The 25672-nt window shown below is 39.7% G+C and overlaps 1 protein-coding gene across 2 annotated transcripts in view; it reads left to right on the forward strand.

The window, feature by feature from the left end:
- The window catches only part of GLIS3 (GLIS family zinc finger 3), a 323632-nt gene that overhangs the window by 116159 nt on the left and 181801 nt on the right, over positions 1–25672 (forward strand). For both annotated transcript variants that reach the window (XM_045020847.1, XM_045020848.1), the window contains exon 6: positions 3218–4343. In XM_045020847.1, coding sequence (XP_044876782.1) covers positions 3218–4343 — 1126 coding nt within the window. The remainder of the gene's footprint in view (positions 1–3217; positions 4344–25672) is intronic.

The raw sequence follows: 25672 nt of genomic DNA on the forward strand, positions 1-25672 counted from the left end.
GGAATATCCATGCTAAATTAATTAAGCTAAAAAATCCCCAATTTTATTTTCTAGAGAAATACTCAGCCTACCATGTAAAAATCAAATTTTATTATATTTTACTTGCTTATTCAGCAGACAGTAAATACACCTGTTTAGGGCCACATCATAGTAGTATTCAGGGCTACACTGCAGCCTAGAATTTGGGCCCTCACAGGTGCCTAAACAAAAGCAAGAGTTCTCCCCTTACGTTAGTGTGTGGACTACTGGACCTTGGGGCCAGGCATGCAGAAGCAACTTTGGGATGCCGCAAAGCCATTTACTTCTCACTCTGGAACAGCTGGCTGAGGAGTGGCAGTGAATAGGTAGCTCCACCTCCTACCCCAACAAAGCACATCAGCCAGTAGAGCTGAAAGAGTCCCTGGGAGCTGCAACTTACTATCTCCTTGAAGCAGGGAGGCAATTATGACTACCCGAGTCTGTTTCTTTCCTGAGATGCTCCTGGAGTGGTTTGTCTTTGTGGTACAGTCTAGCCCTCAGCCCAAATTACTAGCTGATGCCTTTGATCAATTGACTCCTGACCACTGTAAAATGCTTGTTATGTTAAGTAACAGGAGAACTCAAACAGGCCCTGCCTCCCAGGTGAAGGAGAATAAGTGTTTCAGTAGAAACAAACACAGTGAGGATTTTTCAGCTCTAAACTGTATAACTGTGTAGAATTCAGTGTCAAAAGCCATCTAAGTTTCTCTTGTCTAGTGTTTCATACACTCTTCCAATTTGACTGATCTGATAAAAAATTCTACCAGTCTCAGAGGTGAAAAGTTGTAGTATCAAACAGAATCATGTCAAGGACAGCCAGCATACAATTGCATCATTTGTGTGTGCTTTGGTAAACATTGCCTCATTCACTGGAAATATCACACCAGCCATTGTTTAGATCCTGCTCCTGCTCACGCTGAATCCAGTGATAAGAATCTTATTGATTTAAATGGGATTAGGATTTAGCCTTAATCAAAACTGATAGCAAAACTGTGAACTATATATCTATTGCTATATCTTTGTCACATACATTCAGTACCAGTACAACTAAAGATGGAATTTTGGCTTTATTTGTATTGTGTTGCCCCTACTTCTGACACCATTGTCCCATCATGACATTAGTATTGTACCTCTTCCAAATAATAGCAGAATTCTGGGGCTTTATAAGTTGATTTTCCAGAGGAGGAAGATCAGAGATGTGGCATCTGGGTATACTCTAACTATAATTTCGTTTAATTACACGCATACCCCAATTCTGAGATGAGATAGTCAAAAAGCATGCAGGGCAATCTCAGCCCAACACCAGTGCCTGGTTTCTAGGGCTGAACTCTTCCTCAAGAATTGACTCTAATCAGATACCAAGGCAGAGAACAATCTCTCCTGCTGCTCCCTCTCTCTTGAAACTGTATCTACACAAAGACTGTGCGTAACTCAAACAGAACGGCAACGCAGCATGTCTTCCCAAGAGTCATAACTTGCTTGCACTCTAAGAACAAGATCTTGGAAGACTATGTGTAATAGTGCCACCTGGTATTGCCTGCCATAGCAATATCTGGAATATATGCAAATATCAGATGAGGTTTATTTCTCTTTTTTGTTTTTGTTTTCTTACAGTAATTTTTGAACAATAAAAGTGCATAGTAAAATAATATTAACCAATTGTTTATGGCAGTATATGTGTGTAACATCCAGGTAGGCATAGTTCTTTAGATTAAAATACAGAAAAAAATGCTTATCCCAGGAGCTAAGTGCTCTGACAATTTTTTCCATTATTTAGTAGTTTTCTTATGGTGTTCATCATAGCCTGTAAATCCCCCACCCCCCACAAGCTTTAATTAATTTAGCCTCTGCCTTGTGCGGTAGATAAGCTATTAACCTAATTTTCCAGAGAGGGAACTGAGACTCATAGAGACTAAGTAACTTGCGCACAGTCACACAAGAAGTGAGTGGCAGAACTGGGAGTAGAAGCCAGATCTCCTGAGTACTGGTCCAGTGCCTTAGTCAAAACTCTGTGCTTCTTAAAAACACAAAATATGCAGTGAAAGTAACAAATCCAGTAATTTAACTTGAACCCACATGCTATAACTATCTTAACCAACGATATCTGCCTATATGTCTAAGTGCTTATAAGGACCCCATCACCTCATCTCTCTTTGAGTACTTCACAAATATTAATGAACTTATCCTCCTAACACCCTCAAAGTGGGAAGTTCTATCTCCAGGTTACAGCTGGGGAACCGAAGCCCAGACAGATTAAGTGACTTGCCTAAGGTCACCCAGCAAGTCTGTGCTGGAGCTGGGAATTGTAGCCCCACCCTGCCTCTCCTCCTCCTGCCTCTTTGTGGAAACCAGTGCCATTATTGGCTTAAGATGTTAGGGTGACACTTAAGAAATCCCAGGCGTAAGCAAATTTCCTGATATTTCTGTGAAGAATTTATCTGACAAGTTTGGGAATGTGAGAATTTCAGAAACACTTGTTCTGACTTAGCTGTGAAAACATCATAAAAACAAAACTAAAACTCCTCAAACTGTTGTTCTTCTTTATTTTAATTCACTTATTGTGATTTTGTACAGTTAAATATTATCTGCATTTTAAGCTTTAGTTATATCTTTAAAGAGTGATATTTGCCAGCTTGCATCCATTACAGTCTATAATTTCCTTTGAGTTTAATACTTATTTCTCTGCTTATTCATCAGCTTCCTATTTTTTCCACCAACACCTGCCACCAAAAAGGATGGATAGGCAGGTCAACTCAACAGAAGTTAATATCTGTTTAATAAGAAGTGGAAGCATAATGTTTTGCGCTCAGGGCCTACTTGTGCTCCTGTTGAAGTCAATGACAAAGTTCCTTTGACTTCAGTGGTGCAGGATCCAGGGGCATATAGAGTAACTTCCAGGGGCGTATAGAGTAACTCTTAAAGTGCTTTACAGATTTTCAGTTGGCTTCTGAACTATCCAGCATATGCATGCAGTGCCTGGGTGTGCCTGCAGGTATAGTAACTGAGCAGGCAAACCCTTGAAAACATAAAATTAGAGGGCACTTTAAAAAAAATCGGCCCTGCTATGACACTATGTGAGACTATGCCAATTGAGAGAAGATAGAAGAACCAGTATATTAGTAATATATAAATTTATGAACCAAACTTTTAAGGTGACTTTCTAAAACCCCTGTCTTTCTTTTTCCTACCTTTATTCCAGATCCCTCATGTCACGTGAGTCTCTGGCCTCTACAACATTAAGCCTGTCAGAAAGTCAGTCAACACTGAGTGTGAAACATGAGTGGTCTCATGGGTACAGGATTCTTCCTTCCCTTCCTTCCAACCAAGGATCCCAAAATGGCAGTGAGCTAGGGGACATACTGAGTATACCACCTGGAACATCCATGTCCAACAACAGTGTATCTAACTCATTACCCTCTTACTTGTTTGGTATGGAAAATAACCATTCCCCTTACCCGAGCCCTCGCCATTCTTCAACCAGATCACATTCAGCCCGCTCCAAAAAAAGGGCCCTCTCTCTGTCTCCTTTGTCTGATGGCATTGGGATTGACTTCAATACAATCATCCGTACATCCCCAACCTCTCTGGTTGCCTACATCAATGGTTCGAGGACATCGCCAGCAAACATATCCCCGCAGCCTGAGGTCTATGGGCATTTCTTGGGAGTAAGAGGAAGCTGTATTCCCCAGCCTTGCTCTATTCCAAACACTCAGAAAGGTCTTCTTGTGGCTAACAGCAACATCATCCTCCCAGGTTACAGTGAAAATGGGACTGTGGAATACCAGCGGATGCAGCAGTTGGAACAAAGTAGCTTGCAGTCGGCAGTCATGAACAACATGGTGGTTCAACAAGGTATGCCTCTGATAGACAGCCAGCCAATGGGCATGTTAAAAAGTGAACGTGTGGATGATTTTTCAAGCAGCACAATTGACATGCCTCCTCCTCCCCCTCTACCACCTCCTCCACCACAAGGTCCACCACCCCCTTACCATGCACATCAACACAGACATCAGCATGACCTCATAAACCATTCCCATCAACTTGCCTTGCCTTCCTCTGCCCAGGGCCCTCTGTTGGATGAGGATGGTGAATTAGATGATTTCAATGGTAAACACTGCTGTCGCTGGATAGATTGCAGTGCTCTGTATGACCAGCAAGAGGAACTTGTGCGGCACATAGAAAAGGTTCATATAGACCAGAGAAAGGGAGAGGACTTCACTTGTTTCTGGGCAGGATGCCCTCGAAGATACAAGCCATTTAATGCCCGTTACAAACTGCTGATTCACATGAGAGTTCATTCAGGAGAGAAGCCAAACAAATGCACGGTAAGTCTAACGTGACAGATCCTGTCGGATAGAAGTACAGTTCACTGCTTATGAAAGTTTAGATAAGGTTTAATTCTGCGCTAATTTCTGCTGGTAGACAGAATTTTAAAAAAATTAGAATGAATAAATGACTGCCCATATTTCCACCTACATAGTTAGGGAGACGTGTTCTCTAATATCAACTCTTTACATTTGACCAGAAATAACTTTTTCTGCCTATCTGAATTATTTCTGAATCCAACCTGAGAAAGACACGTGAGACTTTCATAAAGCAAGGAGTAGATACCATGAGAGTCTGAACTTGCCTGCATGATAAGTACTGTGGGATATTTATTACTGGTTGTAATTAAATTGTCTTGCCTCTTTTGTCTTGTACTTTTTTCCTGAGCAGTTAGCCAATATTCAAGATCTTGGTGGTGGTTTCTGTTAGGAGGAGAAATAGATGATGGATCAGGTATTTCTTTGACACAATCCTGTGTGTTTATAAAGCATGTACAAAAGTCCTGTTTCCCTGAACACAGTAGGACTCAAACAATGGGAGACAGCTTTTTTCCTGACAGTTCTACATATCTTTCAGCCAGCACTCTACTCAAAAAGCATTCTCTCAAGGGTTTTTTGCAGGGCCACACTATCAGTGCATTTCTGGCTGTGCCTGGGGCTACCTTGGTGCTGCTCTGTGTGCTCCTTCTCCCTCTTAGAGAGATAGACCTGCAAGCAAATCAATCCCCCATCCTTGCATTTACATTCAACCCACAGTGAAACCCTTCTGACATCATAGCTCAGATTCCTGAGCAGCCTTATATGTATCCTATGTTTTGGGTGGTGGCTTCTGATCTTTCAGCTATCTTGAAACAAAAGGACATTTAATTTTTCCCCTCATCTAGCCTGAATGGAAGGCAACTGTTATGTTTACCAGCATCAGTGAGGTGTCTCCCAACTACCAGTGTAACACCTCACAACAAATGAACATATATTTTCTGAGAATAACTGCTGATGGGTACTCAACTAGGAGGAACTTACTGGGTTTTCTCTATATCATGTGGAACATAAATCAATCCAAGGAAGTTACTGTCAGTCTGCTTCCAAGTAATTGTTTGTGGGTATAATACGTGGAGAGGAATTCTTCACTTAACATTGTACCAGTAAAAACCTTACAGGGTGTAATAAAAACATTAGTAAGACTAGTTAATGCTTTTTTGTCATTGTAAGGTGCCTGAACTTTTCATTGTGACTAAAAGATGCTATATTTATGTCACACCTATTAGAAACATTAAAAATGAATTAATGTTTTATGAACACAATGTAACCTGAAGGACAACAGGAAGGATTTGCTGCATTGCAAAAAAATTTTTTTTTCAAACTTAAAATGAATAGCATTTCTTTTACCTTAGGATGGGTAGAAATGATTGTGTATAGCAAATGTTCCTGAACCTGATGAACTCTGTGTATATAGCATATTCTTCCATGTCACTGGAAGCATGAAATAGAATGTGGCAACACAAAAGCACGGTTATCACGTAGGGAAGAGACTAGGCAAAATGGAGACATCTTTTTTTTTTTTAGTTGGTGCTTTCCGATTTTACAGGATTTCTGCCCTATGCAGTAGTGTATAATTGCAGGTGTTTTGAATTATGCCTGATTAATTTTAGAGGCAAACATACCATGTCTCAACTTATTTTAGGTTAATAGAGAAGGTGCTATTCTCCTGTGCTCAATTAAATGATCTTTGCAACTGCCTCCTGAATGGATGTGACTTGGGGGAAGATTGCATTTTTCAAGGCTAGAGAAAAGGATGTTGCAGTAATCAAGAGCTGAGATGATGAGAGCTTATATGAAAGCTTTTGCTGTGTGGATGGATAAATAAGGTCATAGCTGACAGATACTATGTGGAAAGAATCTGCAAGGATTAGATATAGCCTGGATATGAAGACCTAGAGAGATGTCTGAGTCAAATTTAACAGGCAGGTTACAGGCCTGAGTGAAAGGCAGGATAGCGGAGTTGTCCAGAGTGAAGTGACCAAGAATGGAGGTGGTGTGGATGGGTTGGGGGAAAGAAAGGAGGAAGAGTAAGAGCTCTGTTTTAGTCATGTTCCTCTTGAGCTGATGGCTAGACATCCACAAGGAATGTCAGAGACAGGCCAAGTTTTTAACTTGGACAGAAGGTGAGAGGTCTGGAGTAGAGAGGTAGATCTCTGAGTTATCAGCATATTTATGTTCATGAAGGAGATTTCCCTCCATGCTTTATTTCTGGATAAAGTGAAGAGGACCAGGAACAGAGCTCTGTGGAACCCCCATAGAAAGCTGAGGGAGTGCAGGTGATGAGGAGGAAAGGGGAAAAGAAGGTGAGTCAAGGAGAGGTGGGAGGTCACATCATATTTTGTCAATTTTCTCTTTAAATAAATTGACAAGTTCCTGTGTAAAGAGAGAAGCTGAGGCAGGAGGGGAGGGTTTGAGGAGTGAGTCAAAAGTGGCAAAAAGGTGACTGAGATCATGGGCATGGGATTCAGTGAAGCTGGAAAAGTAGAGCTGTTTAACTAGCAAGATGGTAGAACTGAAAGAGTGGGAGAATGAATTTGTAGCGGAGGAAGTCAACCTGGTCATGGGATTTCTTCCAGAGGTGCTCAGTAGCATGAGAGCAGGAACAGCAGAAGTGGGTGTTGAGGGTGAGCCAGGGCTGGGAGTAGGCAGAGCAGACCCCAAAGAGTCGAGGGTGGAGGAAAGCGAGAATTGGAAAGAGTCAACAACCATAACAATGGAAGAAAGGGAAGAGAAGGCAGGGAGGAGAGGACTGAGAGCAGATGAAAAGTCTTCAACACGGATGAACTGGACATCACAGAAAGGTTGATGGGGGCAGGGCACTGATGGGTGATGCTGAAAGAGACTAGGTCATGGTCAGAGAAGGGGAAGTCAGCAATGGAGAAATCAGAGAGCGAGCCATGTGTGGTGAAGACCAAGTCAAGTGAATGGCCCTTTTGGTGACCTGGGATGCAAGTTGAATTAAGAGGTGAAGGCGAGGAGACATGCAGCTATGGGTTGGACAGGTCATCAACATGAAAGCTGAAGTCACTGAAGCATGGGAGATTGTGAGGAGAGGAAGAGAGGGAGGAGGAGGAGGAGTTGGTGGGTGTAGATGACAGCAGCATGGAGAGGGAGAGAAGAGTCAATTGGAGTCTTGCTCAAAAGAGAATAAAGAATGGGAAAAGGGAGGAAGGGGGGATTTGAAACACCAAGAATGGGAGAAGAGAAGCCCGACACCACCACAGTGGTCTGAGCCAGATCAGGGAATGTGAGAAAAGGAGAGAGCTTCATAAGAGAGGGCAGCTGCAGATGGCAAGTCAGACTAAGGGATCTAGCACTTTGTCAGTGCCAGGAGCTGGAGGGAGTGAGATATGAAGAAGCTGTGGATGAGTCAGATCCTTTTAGAGGAGGAGTGGGCATTCCAGAGACAGTAAGAGAAGGAAATGAAATAACCCTCAGGCAATAAGCTAACCATGTCATACTGCATGAACATTTCAGTGAAATGATGGTTGTTAGCACCAGGCAATTGTTTGTAATGGAGAAAAATCCTCCTTTTATTCATGTGTCAGAAAAGGCCATGGTCAGTACATTCATCATCCCATATTCTGTGCATCTGTCTATCTGTTGGAGTCCATTGTCAATGTAATATATGGTGTATTTGATTATTTTACCTAATCTCCTAGTATTGTAATGACATTGCTTTTCAATGTACCATCAACACAATAGAGGGTCAAAGATGCTTCTAAGCTATATTACGCCAATACCAACAGAACTAATGCAGACTAAGACCCATAATTAATTGTTAAGGTTAAGATGAACTAGAGAATTCAGTTTTCCTTCCTACAAATAACCTTTCATAATTCTAAGCTAAGTTATACATCTGGAAAAAAAATCAAGGAACTGCTAAACCTGCAATATTGTATCTTCCAATGATTATAAACATCCAAGTGCACAAGGTTACATAGGTAAGGTTAGTGCCAAGAAAAAATTTCTCTATTGAATTAAATGGATTTATACCAGGGACGAGCTTGTTTCTTTATGTTGATGAAATAGAGGTTTGGAATAGCGTGTAACATATCGCAAGATGAGATGATGTAGCCACTGATAGCATCTGGTCATGACTAAGCAGTCTGCTATGATTCTGAAAGATATAGTAAAAGTAGTGTATGCTATGAGTCAACCAGCTGACAGTAGATATGATGAGTGGCTAATGATTGTGTTTGTTAGATTCAAACTTAGTGACATGCACTGGGGATTTCATTCCCAGGAATCCAGAATATAATTGTACTATCGTACCAAGAGCTAATAGCCATGAAACAGTGAAAGCAACAATTACAGAGGTCTACATAAGAACACAAGAACAGCCATGCTGGGTCAGACCAAATGTCCATCTAGTGGAGTATCCTGTCTTCCAACAGTGACCAATGCCAGATATCCCAGAGGGAATGAACAGAACAGGCAATCGCCAAGTGATCCATCCCCTGTCGCCCATTCCCAGCTTCTGGCAAACAGAGGATAGGGACACCATCCCTGCTCATCCTGGCTAATAGCCATTGATGGACCTATCCTCCATTAATTTATCTAGTTATTTTTTGAAACCTGTGTGACTATAAGGAAGTGATCATACAATGAAACTAGGGTGTAGTGGCAGAAACTTGCAGATTGGTCCTGACTAGACTTACTGCTAGTACAGTGAGTTGTTCTGCACCTGTCTGAGCTACCCTGTAAGTTAGGCTTCCTGTATAGATTTGGCTGGATCTACTGATAGAACTGCACATTCAGATTAGGCACTAGAGTTGGCTGTCCCTTTCTGGTACATTTTTTCTGTGCTAATAAATATCCTAGTACATTTTTTTTTAAGTTGGAGAATGCTTCATGCATGGGAGGGATTTTTCCCACTGTTGACTGTGTTTAGAGAAGGAATTCCATTCAGTGTTTGTTAACACTTACTCCATTCTCCTAAGGCTAGAACTCCCATGGGATTCTGTCCTAACATGTAAATCTGCAATGGATTCTTTAGGGGATCCTGTTGCTATTTTCTAATTACCTGGTTAAGAAACCAAAAGAATCTTTCCAGGACATTACAATTGGGACATTAGATTGCCTTTATCTAAACTTATATCTAAATGTAAATATTTCACATTCAAATTTGGCCAGTGTACTCCTTTATTCACTTTTATTTAAGAGAAAATAATTTTTCTAAATAAAAAAAAATCTAGTTTGATGGGTAAAGAAAGACAGAAAAACCTGAATCAAAAATTGATATTGACATGCCAATGACTATTATACCTGTGGTTGCCATTAAAAAACCCAGAAATGTTTGCCAACAGTTGCCACATAGCAGTAATTGAGGTTTCCAGTTTCCTCTGATATTAGAAAAGGCAAAGTTCTGTGGTAACTGTGTGAAAACTGTACAATAGCACTTGGCAAATACTGACTTTTTAATGTATATGTGAGTTTATTTCATACACTGTGTTTTTTCTACAGTGGATGCTTTTTGTACTTAAATGTTCAGCGGCTATGCAGGGTATTTAATTAATTTTCTGCCAGTGTTATGCAAATGATAAGCTTAAATATTTTACTTTAATGTAATAATAGAAGTATGCAGTTAGAAATTTCAGGCGCTCTCTTCACATTTTGTTACAGGTACAATAGAGGTGCTCTCCCTTGGAAACAAAATACAACCTTTCTGCTTCTAATAATACCTGAACCACCCTCAAGCACACTACTGCTCTGAAAAATGAATCTTTCCTGTGTCGTCAGACATTACTAAGGGCACGAACCAGGCTCTGCCATCCCTATCTGTCTTGGATCACTCTTTGTCCTCTGTGTTGTTAAGTCCAACAAGTGTTCTCTCACTGAGTAGTTTTTGACAGAGGGATTCTTTCAATCAGTCCCTTTTTCATGTTTCTCCAGATGCCCAATGGCAAGCCTGCCATGACACATGCTCTGGCTTCATTCTTAACACTTGTCCCAGACACTTCATCTTCTTCTCTGGAAAAATCTTTGGTGATAAGAGGTCATTGAACTCTGTGACAAATCTTGGCATTTGTTATAAATTCATTCAATTTTTATACCTAATATTTTCCTGAGGCATTTGCTTTAGAATGCATTTAGATCTCTGGGCTTTTTGGTGGATTTCCAGTTTTCACATCCATATAGTAAGGCGGAGATGACATTTGAGTTGAAGATTCATAGTTTGGTCTTTAAATTTTTCAATGACCAAATCTTGTTTAATTTGGTAAATACAGCTGCCACCTTGACAAATCATGACATTAGTTCCTTCTGGATAGTCCCCTGGGCTGCTCCTGCTGTTGTTAATATTTTTGAAGTGTAGGATAATTACAAAAATATTGATTTTTCCTTTTTATCTAATATGCTTGATGTGATTTAAATTAATAAAATTAACAGTAATTTCCCCCTGTCAGGTCTGAAACAACATTAACTGAACATCTGTTAAATATCAGAAATATCTTGGCTTCCAGAATATATCACATGACACATCAGTCTAGCAAACACATAAACAGTTGATATGTTTACAAAGAGAGACAAAGATCCTAAAACACTCAAGTGATTACTAAATGAAACACAAAGAAACCTATTCTATAGTGTATTTATGTATTGTTTGAATAATAGCTGCTCAGAAAATTTCCATAAAAATGAAACTTTGATGAAAATCAGAAACAATTTTTTGCAAAATCTTTATGGAAATTTTTCCATTTTCTAATGAGATCCAATAATGTACCTACCTACATACAATATACATTTGTACAGCATATACCATGCATTCAGTGTGTACACTATGATATCTATATTATGGGGGAGCTTGGTAGCAGATCCTATATTGAGGTCATCTAGCACTTTCCATTATAAAAGATTACTGCAACCTTTTTTGAGACGTTCTAAGAGCTCCACTGGACTTTTAAAATTTGACATGGAGAAAACCCTCAGGCCAGAGATGTTCCTTTTCTTTGTCCCATGAAACTCCGTTCAAGTTTGGCAGAAATGTAAACTGTTAAAAACTGCTTTTCCTTTCTCATCCTTACATTCCTGAGGAAAGTTTTGTCAATGTGCCAAAATAACAACTGAACACAGACGTTCTTAAGAGTTGGACTCATGCTGCTAGCAAAGCCGCAGGAGCTACAGCAATAGCAGACACTGCACTGGGAATGCCTGGGAGCCCACTCCCCAAAGGTGCATGGACAACAGTACGTACCCTCTCTGGGGGTACTACATCCTGCAGGAGCTTACCCTACCTTCCCAGAAGAAGAGAGAGAGTCAGTCCAGGCTCCCTGTGACCTGCCCATGAACCTAGGACATGTAGCCAGTGGCTCACCCCCAGCTCTGTGATAGCATCCTTCTGCTGCTAATGTAGTTAGTTTTGTAGTTCAAGTGGTTGACATCTGTGCTGCACTGCTGACATTTCAGCATTCAAACTTCATTGAAGATCCATGATGAGGGGTTTGTTACAATCGTACATAGTAGTTTGTTTTTACCTTTTAAAAATTAGGAAATTATACATTAAAAAATGTTTAAAGAATGTTATTTAGGTTGCACAGTCAACCATTTGAAAGTTCAAAAATGCCATGTTTATGGTTGTCCAGGCAACTTAATCCTGCCCCTTCTGCATATGTACTGATACAATTTTCAATTATATGATCACATACTGTTTTTTCCACAGAACCTCTGCCTCATTCAGCACACGGGATGGACATGCAAGGGACAACCGTAAGATTGCCCAGGCCACTGTAAAACTGGCATTTTCTAACTTCCAGGAGCTTGACATTGCAATCTAAATAATGTTCTTTTAACACAGTGTTGTTTGTTTGTAAAATAGATAATGTAGTCAGAGAGCAGAACAGTTAGTGAGATACTACAACTACTCCCAATTACTGTGTTGGATGTTTTGGTGGGATTTTCAAAGGAACCTCAGGGAGTTAGTTACCCAAATCCATTGTCAATAGGCACCTTACTCTCTAAAGTAATCTAAAAATCCCAGACTAGAGTATATACATATAGTTATCCATGCTATATATAAAAATACAGAAAGAAGTCCCAGATGCGGCACTGTCATCTTCAGGAAGGTTATTTGTGAAACCCAGTTCCACACCACAGAACACACTTTAGGAATCTTCCATTTGATGGTATTTTAAATTTTATCACCCATACGGAGGTATTTGATCCGGTTTACCTGAAAAGCTGTTCTCTGTTTTACAGACTTTTAATCTGTAGAAAATTAGTTTCAGATTTTTGTAGATGTGTCCAAATAGGCTTCTTTTCTGTTTCACTGTAATTCAGAACATGAATGTAAAGTATCCAAGAATGTAAATGGAATTTCCAAGTAGTACCAACACTTTTTCTGTGATCAATACTAGATTTTTAAATAATTACTTCACCATAGAAAGTGAGTGGGTAGCAGTACACTAATTTATATTTGTTGTTGTTTTTTTCATTCCCTTGTGCTGTGTTTTAGAGGAATGTTTTCCAGATTTTCAGATGCTTCAATAAAGCTTTTGTCAAACAAAAGTAGAAATGAGCTTGAAACAAATCTTCAAATCCTGAATTATGGATCTGGTTCTAGAGTTGGTTCCAAGTTCTGTCTCTCTCTAACGGGCCAAACAAAAACCCCTTATCTGATCGCTCCTGAACCTAGGGTTTGGAATCCAGATCCAAACTCAAAGCTTCCCAGATTTCAGAGGACTTAGATTTGGAGTTTGGATTTGGCTCATTATAGGGTTATGGTTGAGCTACAAATTTTAATCTGAATTTGGGTTTATATTTGAGGTTTCAAGTTCAGAGGTATGTCTGAATAAGCATCAAAACATTTGGATCCAAACCACCTGAATACACAAAATTGGGCTGGAGATTTCATGAAATTAGATGTATCCATTAGTTTATGATGAAAACAGATAATGGGCCCAATCCTTCAAACACGTCAAATTGTGAGTAGATCTTACTTAAGCGAGTAGCTCCATTGACTTCTGTGGACTGCTTGATAGAATTAAGGATTAGTCATGTAAGTAGTGGTGAGCTGCAGCCAGTTCCCACCGGTTCGCGGGAACCGATTGTTAAATTTATAAGCCTGTTTAGAACCGGTTGTCCCGCGAGGGACAACTAGTTCCAAAAGGGCTTTTAAATTTAACAAAAGCTCTAGCAGCTCCCTGACCTTCCCCCGGCCCCAGCTCACCTCACTCCGCCTCTGCCTCCTCTTCTGAACGCTCCTCCGGCTTCTCCTCCCCCTCCCCAGCTTCCCGCAAATCAGCAGGAGAGTTGGGGGGTGGTTTAGTGTCGGAGCGGTCAGAGGGCAGGGAACAGGGGGATTGAACTGGGGTAAGGGTCCCGGGGGGGGGCAGTCAGGAAGGAGCAGGGGTTGGATGGGGCAGTGGGGGGCAGTTAGGGGTAGGGATTCCAGGGACAGTCAGGGAACAGAGAGAAGGGGTGGTTGGATGGGGTAGGGGTCCCGGGGTGCCATCAGGAATGAGAGAAGGGGTTGGATGGAGTGGCAGGGGGCAGGGAAGGGGGGTGGATAGGGCAGGGGTCCCCATTAGTTAAATATGTTGCAAACCAAAGGCAAATTAACTGCTCGTAAGGATTTTGATCACTGCTCCTTATTTAAAGTTCAGGTAACCTTAAATTTTTTTCAGCATTCCAGTTTACTTTAGACTGTTTTTGTTAATAGTGAAATGAATGTGTATAACATAGCGTTTAAAGAAATACAAGTGAGGGGATTGATCCTGCAGATTCCTACAAGAATACACTATGTGTACATGGACAGTCCCATTGACTTCAGTGGGGTTCCTCATGGGCATGATCCTGCAATCAGTTGTGCACTTGTTTAGTTCAGTTGATTTAAATGAGACTACTCAAGCACATAAAATTAAGCACATGCATAAGGCTTTGCATACCGAGGCCCCTGTGCATAATTCCATGCATGGATTAAAAAATCTAGGGGTTAAGAACCCATAACACCTAGGAAATTCAGAATTAAGGGCAGAATGGGTCTCTCTGATCATGTTGCATCCCTAAGTCACGTTGATGTGCCTACATTTTTCAGCTTGTATGGTATGTAATATATCATCCACTCTTCTATCAAAGAGGACTGTTTCATCCTTAATTTCTTTATTGTGATGCTCCATTTTAGTAGCATGTCAGGGCTACTCTGTGATTGAAGGATTGCAGCACTCCCAATGCACAGCTTCTGACTTACTGTTACCTCTTCTGGTCCTTTCTCCACCCCACCTGTCTGACAGGGTTTGTGTTTATTAGAAAATTTGATAATGATAAACATGACCTTGAGGAGTCATATTAACCGCAGATGATACTTAGTACAACTTTGAAGTCAATGTAAACAGGGACAAGTCATGTTTGACATCATGTCACCTGACTGTGGTTAACCCTACTCCAGTGGGGTTTACCCAGGACCAGCTGACATAATGTCTATCACCAACATCCACCTGGACTCAAAGCAGTGTTTAATATCAAGTTCGAAGTGGGTATTCACCCATGAAAGCTCATGCTCCAATACGTCTGTTAGTCTATAAGGTGCCACAGGACTCTTTGCTGCTTTTACAAATCCAGACTAACACGGCTACCCCTCTGATACTTGACAAGTTAGTTAACATGACTACTCAAGGTACTGCTCTAACATAATCCAGTTTTCTAGTGGAGACAAGCCCCCCACATGCAACATCCAATCCTGCATCCCAGGAACCTCCTGCCACTTCCAGGAACCCTGCTCCTCTCCCAGTCATCTTCCCCACTCTGCTACTCATCTTATTTCCCCATCCCTGGGGACACTATTAAAAATATACAGGGTGTAATTCTGGACTGCCTTTCTGTTGTGGTTTTAAGGGGAAGCCTGAATTAAACAACAAGATACTAGAGGAATTGAGTTAGGTATTCATTTACATTGAGTGGTATATTCTCCTTTTGATGCAAGCATATAACTCCCTTGCTTATTACCGTGTGTTATGCACATGTAATAAGGGGAGATGTCAAGGCTCTGAGTTATAACAAAAAGTGGATGATTTTTTGTCATATAGACAGTCTCAGCTGGCTAATGAAGGAAGGAGGAGGAGATCCAATCAGTCAGCCTCAAATTAGCTGTTTTCTATCTGTAAAATAATATTTATTATTTGGGGGCTTTCTTGGCCCTGTTCTGCAGTTCTCTATCTGACCTAACCATGTTCCTCTTTGCTCAGCTTATGAGCATAGCCATTCTCTTTGCATGATAAGCTTTGCCCCTTCTTTATTCCGGCTTACAACCTTAAGTATGTTCTCCCCATAATATTAACATTTTGTAAAATATTATTTTCCTTAAAATTCTATTTCTTTGAAACTTTGTAACATTTTGTTCTGATTCAAGAGAATTAGTAAAAACAACAAAAGCAAACCCCCAAACTTTATCTTAGTGATGCATTGCCAATCCTTAGGATGCTTCCACAAACACGTTCTGCCTCAGACTGTGATAAACCTTTTATATCGGAGTTGCGGTCCCCACAAAATTGGAGGAGTGAAGGACTGGAAAATGTAGGTATTTGTTTTCCTATTTAAATAAAAAATACATTCTTATTACCAAAACCGAAAAATGGAAACAAAATCATGTTGCAAACAACTGATATTAATTGCCCTTCACTGGAAATATTTATTCTTTGTTTCTGAAAACTATATTGCATGTTGCAATAGCACAGAGGTGAATGTGTGCTATTTGACTGTCTATTCCTCCCGACCAAGCTTTGCACAGTCCACAGTGCATGTGCTGATTTCTCATTGTCATTCTTCTACATGCCCCCTGTATTTCTGAGTAAGACTAAGGTGCCCTTTTGGTGGAGGCAGTGATGGGGATACATATTAGGGCCTGGGTACATTGCTAAGATTAATAGGAGGTGGCTAGTAGGGAGCTATGGTGATAGGGGGTGCAAAAACCACCTTCCCCTAGGGACAACCAACATACCTAGAGCCAACTTAGTTAACTACATCTGAGTTCACTGTAAGTGGGTTCAACTGCATTGCAATAATTTTTGGAACTGTTTATTACCTGTTTAGAATATCAGAGGGGTAGCCGTGTTAGTCTGGTTCTGTAGAAGCAGCAAAGAATCCTGTGGCACCTTATAGACTAACAGACGTTTTGCAGCATGAGCTTTCGTGGGTGAATACCCACTTCTTCGGATGCAAGCTTGCATCCCTACTAGCCACCTCCTATTAATCTTAGCAAAATGTACTTTGCTAAGCTTGCATCCGAAGAAGTGGGTATTCACCCACGAAAGCTCATGCTGCAAAACGTCTGTTAGTCTATAAGGTGCCACAGGATTCTTTGCTGCTGTTTAGAATACTCATTTTCCAGTGTCTTTTTAATATTGGTTTGGTACTTTGCTCACCGTTTTCATTGCTGCCACCATCATTTATGAGGATGGACAGCAATTTCATCCCACAAGTGCTCAGTTCTTGAGGACTAACACATCATGACAAAGTTCAAGATCACAAGTGAATGGTTTAAGAGAGATGTCACTGTGCTAGGCAATTCTTTTTCTATGTTCTGTTTTGCTGCCTGTGGTACTGAAATGTAATATTCCCCCCATCTGTTCACAAAGTAGCTTTCTTGGTATAAAGAGTTCTTATGAATGCTTTCCTCCTCCTTTCCCTCATGGAATTCTTTCTTTTGGTCATGAACTAGCACATGCTTAAGACAAAAATGATAATAGGCTTCCCTAGGCACTTTTGGTACATTTCAATAAATACATTCCCACAAAATGAAATTGCTTTGGCTCTTTACTATGTTCTTTAGTGGTTTACACTTTCAAAATTACCCCAAGGAGATCGGATGTAAACATCATGCAATGCCATGATTCCTGTACAAGGTCAATTGTAGAGCACGGCTGATGGATATATTTCCCTAGTAGCATTCAGATCTGTGTTTTAAGAAAATGCAACTATGCAAGAAACCTTATCTGGGCCAACAATTAAGTATCATTGATTCTAATTAGGATTTGTCACATAATAGAAAGACAAAGTTTCTTTTGTTTGGTGAAAAGCCTACTTTGCCTGCTTACTAAAATGCAAGGATTTCTTTCCAGTGGCTTTAGATAATCAGTATGACAAAGTTTCAGTCCTGTGATCTTTCAGCTCTCCTCAAGTGATTCAGCCTCACTTGTCGAAACTTGTTTAAGGTGTTTATGTGACAGCAATCCAGCACAGAAGTTGTTACATGGTGTGACAATGAGGTCTGCACTTTTTGTTTATAGAAACCTGTGACTCCATCATCAATGGAACTAAGGAACATTTATGCACTTAATAGATTGTTGGGTTTATTAACTTTATCTGTAGTACTCCTGTTAGTAAGCATGCCCATGGTGAAAGACAGGCTTGTTCCTCTCTGACCATCTGGCAAGGACTGGCTGTCTTTTCTGGCTGTCTGGGTAAATGAGATCTGAATCTATTGTGTGAATTAAGAATTTGAGCTGCTAGTTGTGATACTGATTTTGTTTTGGGCCAGTGAAATGGGCCCATTATGGCAGAACACGTCAAGGAAAGATGCATATGAGTTGAGTGGATATTCCAGAATACATTATAGTTAGTATCAGAGGGGTAGCCGTGTTAGTCTGGATCTGTAAAAGCAGCAAAAAGTCCTGTGGCACCTTATAGACTAACAGAAGTTTTGGAGCATGAGCTTTCGTGGGTGAATACATGCATTGCACAAATACAGACAGATACCTGAAGTGGGTATTCACCCACGAAAGCTCATGCTCCAAAACTTCTGTTAGTCTATAAGGTGCCACAGGACTCTTTGCTGCTTTTATAGTTAGTAGTTCTGCAGAGGTAATATATTTTGATTTATCAGTGAGTCACCAATACTTTCCCAGACTTTTAAATTCAGAAAAATGAATTTCTGCGACCCATGGCTCAAAAGCATAGAATATTAATGAAACAACAGGCAACTTAATTCAAAATTAAAAGCAAACATCAACCATCTGCAGTTTCATTGATTTATTTTAATTGTGGGAATTTGCTAAAAAGTGTATCATGTGTAATTTGTGTGAGTTGACATTTCCTTTGAATGTAGAGGTTTGCTAATTCCGATCTGTATTGGTAAGGATTGATGAAAGGTCACTGAGTAAAATTCTAATCTCAGCTAGTGAGACTGCATCACCATGCATCTTGAAAAATCACTGCTGGGTGATAATCTCTGTAGAAACATATCCTTCCCTCCTCAACATCTACCCACCTATGTTGATCAGCCCCAAAGTTTAATTCCCTTATCTCTCATATGCGCCTCACTACCATATATACCATAGCCATATACTGCAAAGCAAATGACTCCTATGATGTATCTATCCAGGCCTGGAAGATAGCCAGAAGGGAACTCCTCATAGATGGTTTAAATTTATTCTATCTAGGTTTCTTATACATTGATCATCATCCTGCTGTCTGAACACCATTAAATATCACACAAGTAGGACTAGGAAAACTAAGACTAAAGGTAAATACACTTCTGATTTATGCTGTTTTGTTGGTATAAACCAAGGCACAAGGGCAGCTGATGGTGGAAAGCTCACGAAGAGATGGTTGCAATAAAGTAAGACAGACACAAACTCCCCTCCAGAGGTGTTGCAGGTGATCAGTTCAGGCTGAAAAATGGCAGTGATGACTTGCACTAATTTGTGTCCAGGGGTACTGCAGACTGTGCTGATGGCAGAAATTAAAGTTGCCTTCCCCTATTGGAACCCAGCAGGAGCTGGAGATGGTCCTGTCACAATGAATCCACACATGGGGAGAATCTACCTGTTAGACAGCCTCCAGGCTTCCAGGCACCTTAGAGCTGACTCGGTGGGCTTTTTGTTTTGCAAGTGCCTGTCCTTTTAAATCTGCATTTTTAACTTTAAACTTTTTAAGGGTCAGATTAAGCCAACTTTGTTCACATTGAATAGTCATTGCTCTCATTAAGTAGTCCAATGGATTTTAGTGGGACTAATCAATCACATGAATACGGTGTTACTCAGTATAAATAAGGGTGGCAGAAACAGGACGACATTTCTAAAGTTGTGGAGGAGATTCTGAACTCAGTTATACTGGTTTAAATCTGAAGTAACTCCAGTGAAGTCGATGGAATTGTTCCAGATTTAAACTTGTCTCAAAGGGATCAGAATCTGACTCATTGCCATACTTTTTCTGTTACTTGATCCATTCTTGTCCTTCAGTGCTGTGTTTTGCATGATTCTTCACCTCAGCTTTGATTGAAAAGAAATCTTAAAATAGAGGAAAATTGTTACAGTATTAATGCATGCATGTAAAGTACAGGGGCTAAATTTTCAAGAATGATGGCCTTCTTCTCTGAAATTAAAATAGAGCCTACTGAAGATAATTTGAAAGTCTTTATGAATAGTAATTTTTACATTTTCATTTCTCAATGTATAAAAAGCAACTCATACTCTCCTAGTTTACTTTCTCTCTTGTTCTGTTGCTTAAATACAGTCGATATTTTGGTTTGATTATTCACTAGATTTTCCAGAAGAAAACACACAACTCTGCAGTTAAATGTACAGAGAAACACATAATTCTACTTAACACACTGTAAATCTAATTCAGTAACATGATATAGGCTTTTCTTTTTAAGTCGATTCAAATCTTTACAAAGAAAAAAAAATAGCATGAACTGACTCCCAGACAAATAATTTCTTGTTTCAAATCTCCAAGGGAATTTATTCATTCAAGGCTATAATCTAATAAATACCACATATAATTATTTTAACACCCCCCACCCCAATGTATAGCATTTGAAAATGTTGTCAAACAAATCAAGGCCTTAAAATTATACAGAAAGTCTATGTAGTATTGGATTTGTATAGAAAATACCAGCAACATTTAGGGAGAGGACAAACAGAAAATGAAAGGCACCATGTCCCAGATCCTTAATGGCAGTCACCGTGTATTGTATTTATTGTTTGCCTAGAAGAGGGGTTATCACAGCAACTTTTTTGATGGCCTCAGAGTGCGGCCACCATCTCTTACTAGTGGCTGCTCTGACAATTTTTCCTAAAATATTTAATTAACTTTAGGTAAAACAAATAAATATGCACATATACATGTCCAAATTATTGTAATTTATTTATGCAGGGTGGTTTTTTGCAGACTTAATAATATAAATAATGTACAGTTGTCTCTATTCTTTACTGGACCTAAACAGAATAGAAACAGAAATAAGGTGCTTTGCTTATTTTGCTCGTTTTGGTTGATTTTCTTTCTTAGACTTGCTAGCTAGTAAAAAGTGATAGTTGTATATTTGTTAATATCCCTTTTCACAGCAGAGTTACTCAGCCCTGGCAAGCTGAGGGACAAATTAAGCCCTGGATTGGGAGGTGGGTAGGGAGGCACGGGGGCAGAGGTGATGGGGGGCTGGAGGAGGCAACAGGGGCCCTGGGTGATGTGGGAGAAGGGGGTGAGCCCAGGGCCGGACTCCGAAGCCTGCAGCTGGGGGACAGAGCCTGGTGCCTCATGGTCTGAGCCTGCTGCCCACCACCCCCGGACTGAAGCCCAAGCCCACCGCCCCCAGAAAGGTGGAGAACTCATACTGGTTGCCTGCTCCTACAGTGTTAGTGGCTCCAGAAGTGGGCTGGGACAAGCCCCTGATGGTGGCTTTGGGGGAAGGGCCACTGCTTTGTCCCCCTCCCTCCCAATCACCACCCAGGAGGCTGTGGCCACAAGAAAAGCCCCTGGTAGCTGCCTTTGTTTTCCTCTATCATTTAGTTTCATTGAACTGTAGATAAACAGAGATCTGCTAGAAGACTGTTTAAACCAGGGAAGGTGAATATTTTATTATTTTTAGGATGATTAATTACTTTTAAAAACTGATACCAAGCTTCACTCTGCAAACAGTTTGTTGTCCATAGAAACATGTTTATCTGACTGTAAATATAATCTCAACTGTCCAAACACAGTTCAAACTGTTCAAAAGCATGTGTTTGTTTTTAAGTAACTGAGCTTGCAGTAATTTGCAAAGTTGCAATGGTTTACTTTTCCCCCCAAAAATAAATAATTTGTTGATATGATTGCAGACAGGATTGTACAGCTGGGAGGATAGTGAAATGCTTGATATATGATTGTACATGAGCGGAGGGTACTTCTGGATACATGATTTTATGCAAGTTCCCATGTCTTTTGTAGCAAGCCTGATTTAAATTCTCCAGCAATCTTCACACTTCGGCCCAATTTCTTCAGCAAGCCAGTTCTGGGGCACGTTGCAATTGCTGTGGCAACATGGAATAAACTGGAAAAAAAATTGGAAGCATATGTTTTTATTTAAATATTAAAATGAATAACCATCAATACAGCATGTTGTGTTACTAGCATTTGATTCTACTGAAAAAACCCCTCTATTACAAAATATCTAGCTCACATGCTACAGGAATGACAATTCACTATGCAAGGTAATATCTTTTATTAGACCAACTTCTGTTGGTGAAAGAGACAACAGAAGTTGATCCAATAAAAGCTATTACCTCACCCACTTTGTTTTTTTAATATCCTGGGTCCGACTTGGCAACCACAACACTGCAAATTCACTGTACATACAATACTGATCACATCTAACTGCTCTGTGGCTAGTGTTGGGGCAGAAAGTGGTGTGGAAATAGAGGAAAACAAAGGATTTGACAGCTGTTCCTATGAGAAGGAGAGAGAAGCTGTTTCAGAGGTGTTCTCTGTGAAGTCCTGTTCATTTCACAGCAAAAGAAGAATTTTGTGGCCATTTCTGCTAGACAACTGCTTGGGCCAGGAAATAAGTAGAAAAGATTAGAAGAAAGTCATTAACCACAGGAACAATTTATCAGTGGAATTTATTTGCTCAGATGGAAGTTTTGACACCATGACTGCAGGAATTCAAGAGCAGGATAGGTTGTTGTCCTGCCAAATACACAGGTGTAGAGTATGTGGGCTTGCAGTGTGTTTCAACTAGGAGCCTACCCCAGGAACTGTAAAGTGTGGTCTGACTTGATTAGCTGTACAGTAGAACCTCAGAGTTACGAACTGCCCAGTCAACCACACATCTCATTTGGAACCAGAAGTACACAAGCGGCAGCAGAGACCAAACAAAACAAAACAAAAGAAGACACACACACAAAAACCACACCACAGTACAGTACTGTGTTAAACGTAAACTACTAAAAAGATAAAAGGAAAGCAGCATTTTTCTTCTGCACAGTAAAGTCAAAGATATATTAAATCAATATTCAGCTGTAAACTTTTGAAGGAACAACCATAACGTTTTGTTCAGAGTTACAAACATTTCAGAGTTACAAAGAACTTCCATTCATGACGTGTTCATAACTTTGCGGTTCTACGATATATTTCAGTGTGCAAGTGCAAGTTTGCATCTAGATGTGAATCATTATTTTATGTGAAGAAGCTCTTTAAATTCTGCTTTGCTTCACCAGCCATATGTAAATAGAGATTTAGATTTCTAAGAACAACCATTTCAAAAAGTTCTGCTTCTCATTCCCCAAGAACATATCTTAATAGTATATCTTCTATCTAAAATGTGTTGGCTGTGTTTATTAATCATTCAGTTGGCCAATAAAATATCAGCATCTTGGCTTTTGTACAAGAACATGGTCTTTATGGCTTATGGTAATAAAACTTTGTCAGTTTTAGTCAGGCTGCCCTCTGTTAAATAATGTTATTTCAAAGTCACCATATATTAAGAGAAAGAGTCAGCAGATTTTATTCTCTCTTCTTATTTCTGGTTTCATGTGTTTGTTTTTTGGATAATATGAAGCAGAGATACTAGGTGGTATACAGATACGTGTGTATAATTTGCAGGGTTGTTATAGATATACATTTTCAGGACACAGCAAATAATCGAGTGATATGGTACTGATTCTTTTTCACAGAAACAGTAGATTCTGTTGAGAAATTGGATGTCTCAGGAATGATACCTGAAGGAAAACCAGACAGAAAATAAAGCAATACACTTTGAGAATAACTAGAACTAAATGATAGAGTTATAAGCACATGAAGGGTCTGAGCCTTCTAAACTTACTCATACAGAAACTCCAGCTGACAACAATAGGAGTTTCGTATAATCAAGGACTGTAGAATCAAGCTCAAAGTGAGTAAGGTTTTATTGTAATATAATTTGGCATAATTCTAGCATCAGAGCCAAAATAACAGAATGCTAGAAAGGTTTTAGTACTATTATGGCATTTGGCTGACCTAACCAGAAAATGGCTGCCATTGCTTGGCAATTTAGCTTCACTCAGCACTAAACAATTGACTGGCTGGCTGTTCTTAGAGTACCCACTTATGTCTTGCTAAATCAAACAGGTGACAGGATGTATTCTGTTACTTAAAACTGCCATCAGCTATATAAAAACATTCCCATGCAAGAAAGTTTCTTCTATGTTCATTTTATAAGTACATCAACTGGTACATTTATTTTACTATTTAATTTTGTAAAGCTTATCAGTAAATTATGGACAGGAGAAAATATCACATGACTTAGACTGATATTGTATGTATTAAACATCAAAAATGTTTTTAACATAGGCAAGGAGCCATCACTAAAAGGACAGCAGAGGGGATGGGTAACTTTTTCCTTGTGACCCAATGTACAATAATAACTAGGAAGTTTAGCAATATTGATTTCTGACTTTTTAAAAAAAATAAGTCATGTCTGCATTGTGTTCAGTCTGTTGAAAGAACTGTTGCAAAGGCCTTAGTTCACAAACAATTAATCTCCCGGACTAATTTGTTTATCTGATTCTGTTGCCAGATGTACTGTACACGTATGGGTTACTCTTTGTGGTGGATAAAGAGACTTAGCCAATAGTGCATTTTATTCTGTTTCTGCGTGGTAAAGCATATTGATCTTGATCATGGAAAATGTTAGCAGTTTTCCTTTGTTTGAATCATTCATCTAGCTTTTTCAGTGATTGTTGTGTCACTGAAGTAGATCTCATTAAGAATATGCCAAGGTCATTGAATGGCATGTCAATATAATTACAGTGCCCTTCAAGCTGAACAATTCACAGACCTGCAAATAGCAGTTTGCAATGAGGTAAGAGAATAATCTGAAATCTTAAAACTGGGGACTAGTAATAATATTTAGCTCTTAGAGAGTCCGATCCAGAGTTATCCAGTGAAGTAAGTCTCCTTCAACTCCCGCTGACTTCAGTGGCATTCTAAGGGCACTCAGCATGTCAGAGGACTGCTCAGCACCTTGAAGGATTGACCCCATATTGCAGTTGTCATCTATACATCTCAAAGCACTTTATAAATGAGAGGAAAGTACCATAATCTCCGTTTTATGTCTGGGGAAACTAAGGCACAAAAGTGATGTGACTTGGGCCAGGTCATACAGCAGGGCAATGACAAAACAAGGGATAGAACCCAGGAGTCCTGATTTCCAATCCAATAAGCGATCCCCGTGCTCCTCTTTCTAGTCCCTTCTTAAAGTAATTTCTTTAAACAAATTTAAAAACCCCATGCTACACTCAGGAAATTATTTACAAACCAGACCTCTGACTTCCCTACTTCCCAATGAAGTAAAAATATAGTAAAGTCGCCATAAAAATCATGGAACTAATAAGACCTACTTCCATAGTTCCTTGTTCAATCACTCTGCTTTTGGTTAATGTTATTTATTTAGAAAGAAAGTTCCATTAAAAGGTGCAAAGCACAGTAATTCATTCAGCACGGTAATATGTGTCTGTAATGGAAGTTATATGGAGATTTCCTCTGTTTCATAGGGATTTTTTTACTTTTCCACATAGACTATTTGGTGAGTGCTTTCTAACTGCCTGCCACTTTTTCTTTCATCAATTCTTCCTTTCTCTTCCTCCAGCTTCTCTCACTCTTTTTCAACGAACTGAGTTTTTGACCTTCACGTCTGCCATTACTCTGGTTCTTGTCAAATGAAGCAAATGTGGGTATCGATTTCAAATGGCTAGTGATTTAAGATCACTGGTATGGTATGACAGATGTCCAATTTCTACAGAGCTAAATTGTCCTGTGTATATAAACAATGAAGCATCATAAATGTTTTAAATACAGAATTTAAGGAGGGAAATTTTGGTATCCCTTTGCCTGACTTAGTTATTATGAGTCCAGTTCTATAATACTCAAAGGAAGCCATATATCCCCCTAAAAAGTATCTAAAATAGTTTCTATACATACAAATGCCATAATTTTAAGGTCCAATATCATAGGTCTTTCCAAAGTTAGAATGAGTGCTGCCAAGGTCCATTTGGCAATTTAAGAATCTCCCTTTCCTGTTGGATAAAGCTTCCATTTGTAGCTCTGCAGAGTCATGAGATCAGTTT

Source organism: Mauremys mutica, chromosome 6 (assembly GCF_020497125.1).
Source record: "Mauremys mutica isolate MM-2020 ecotype Southern chromosome 6, ASM2049712v1, whole genome shotgun sequence".
Taxonomy (NCBI): Eukaryota; Metazoa; Chordata; order Testudines; family Geoemydidae; genus Mauremys; species Mauremys mutica.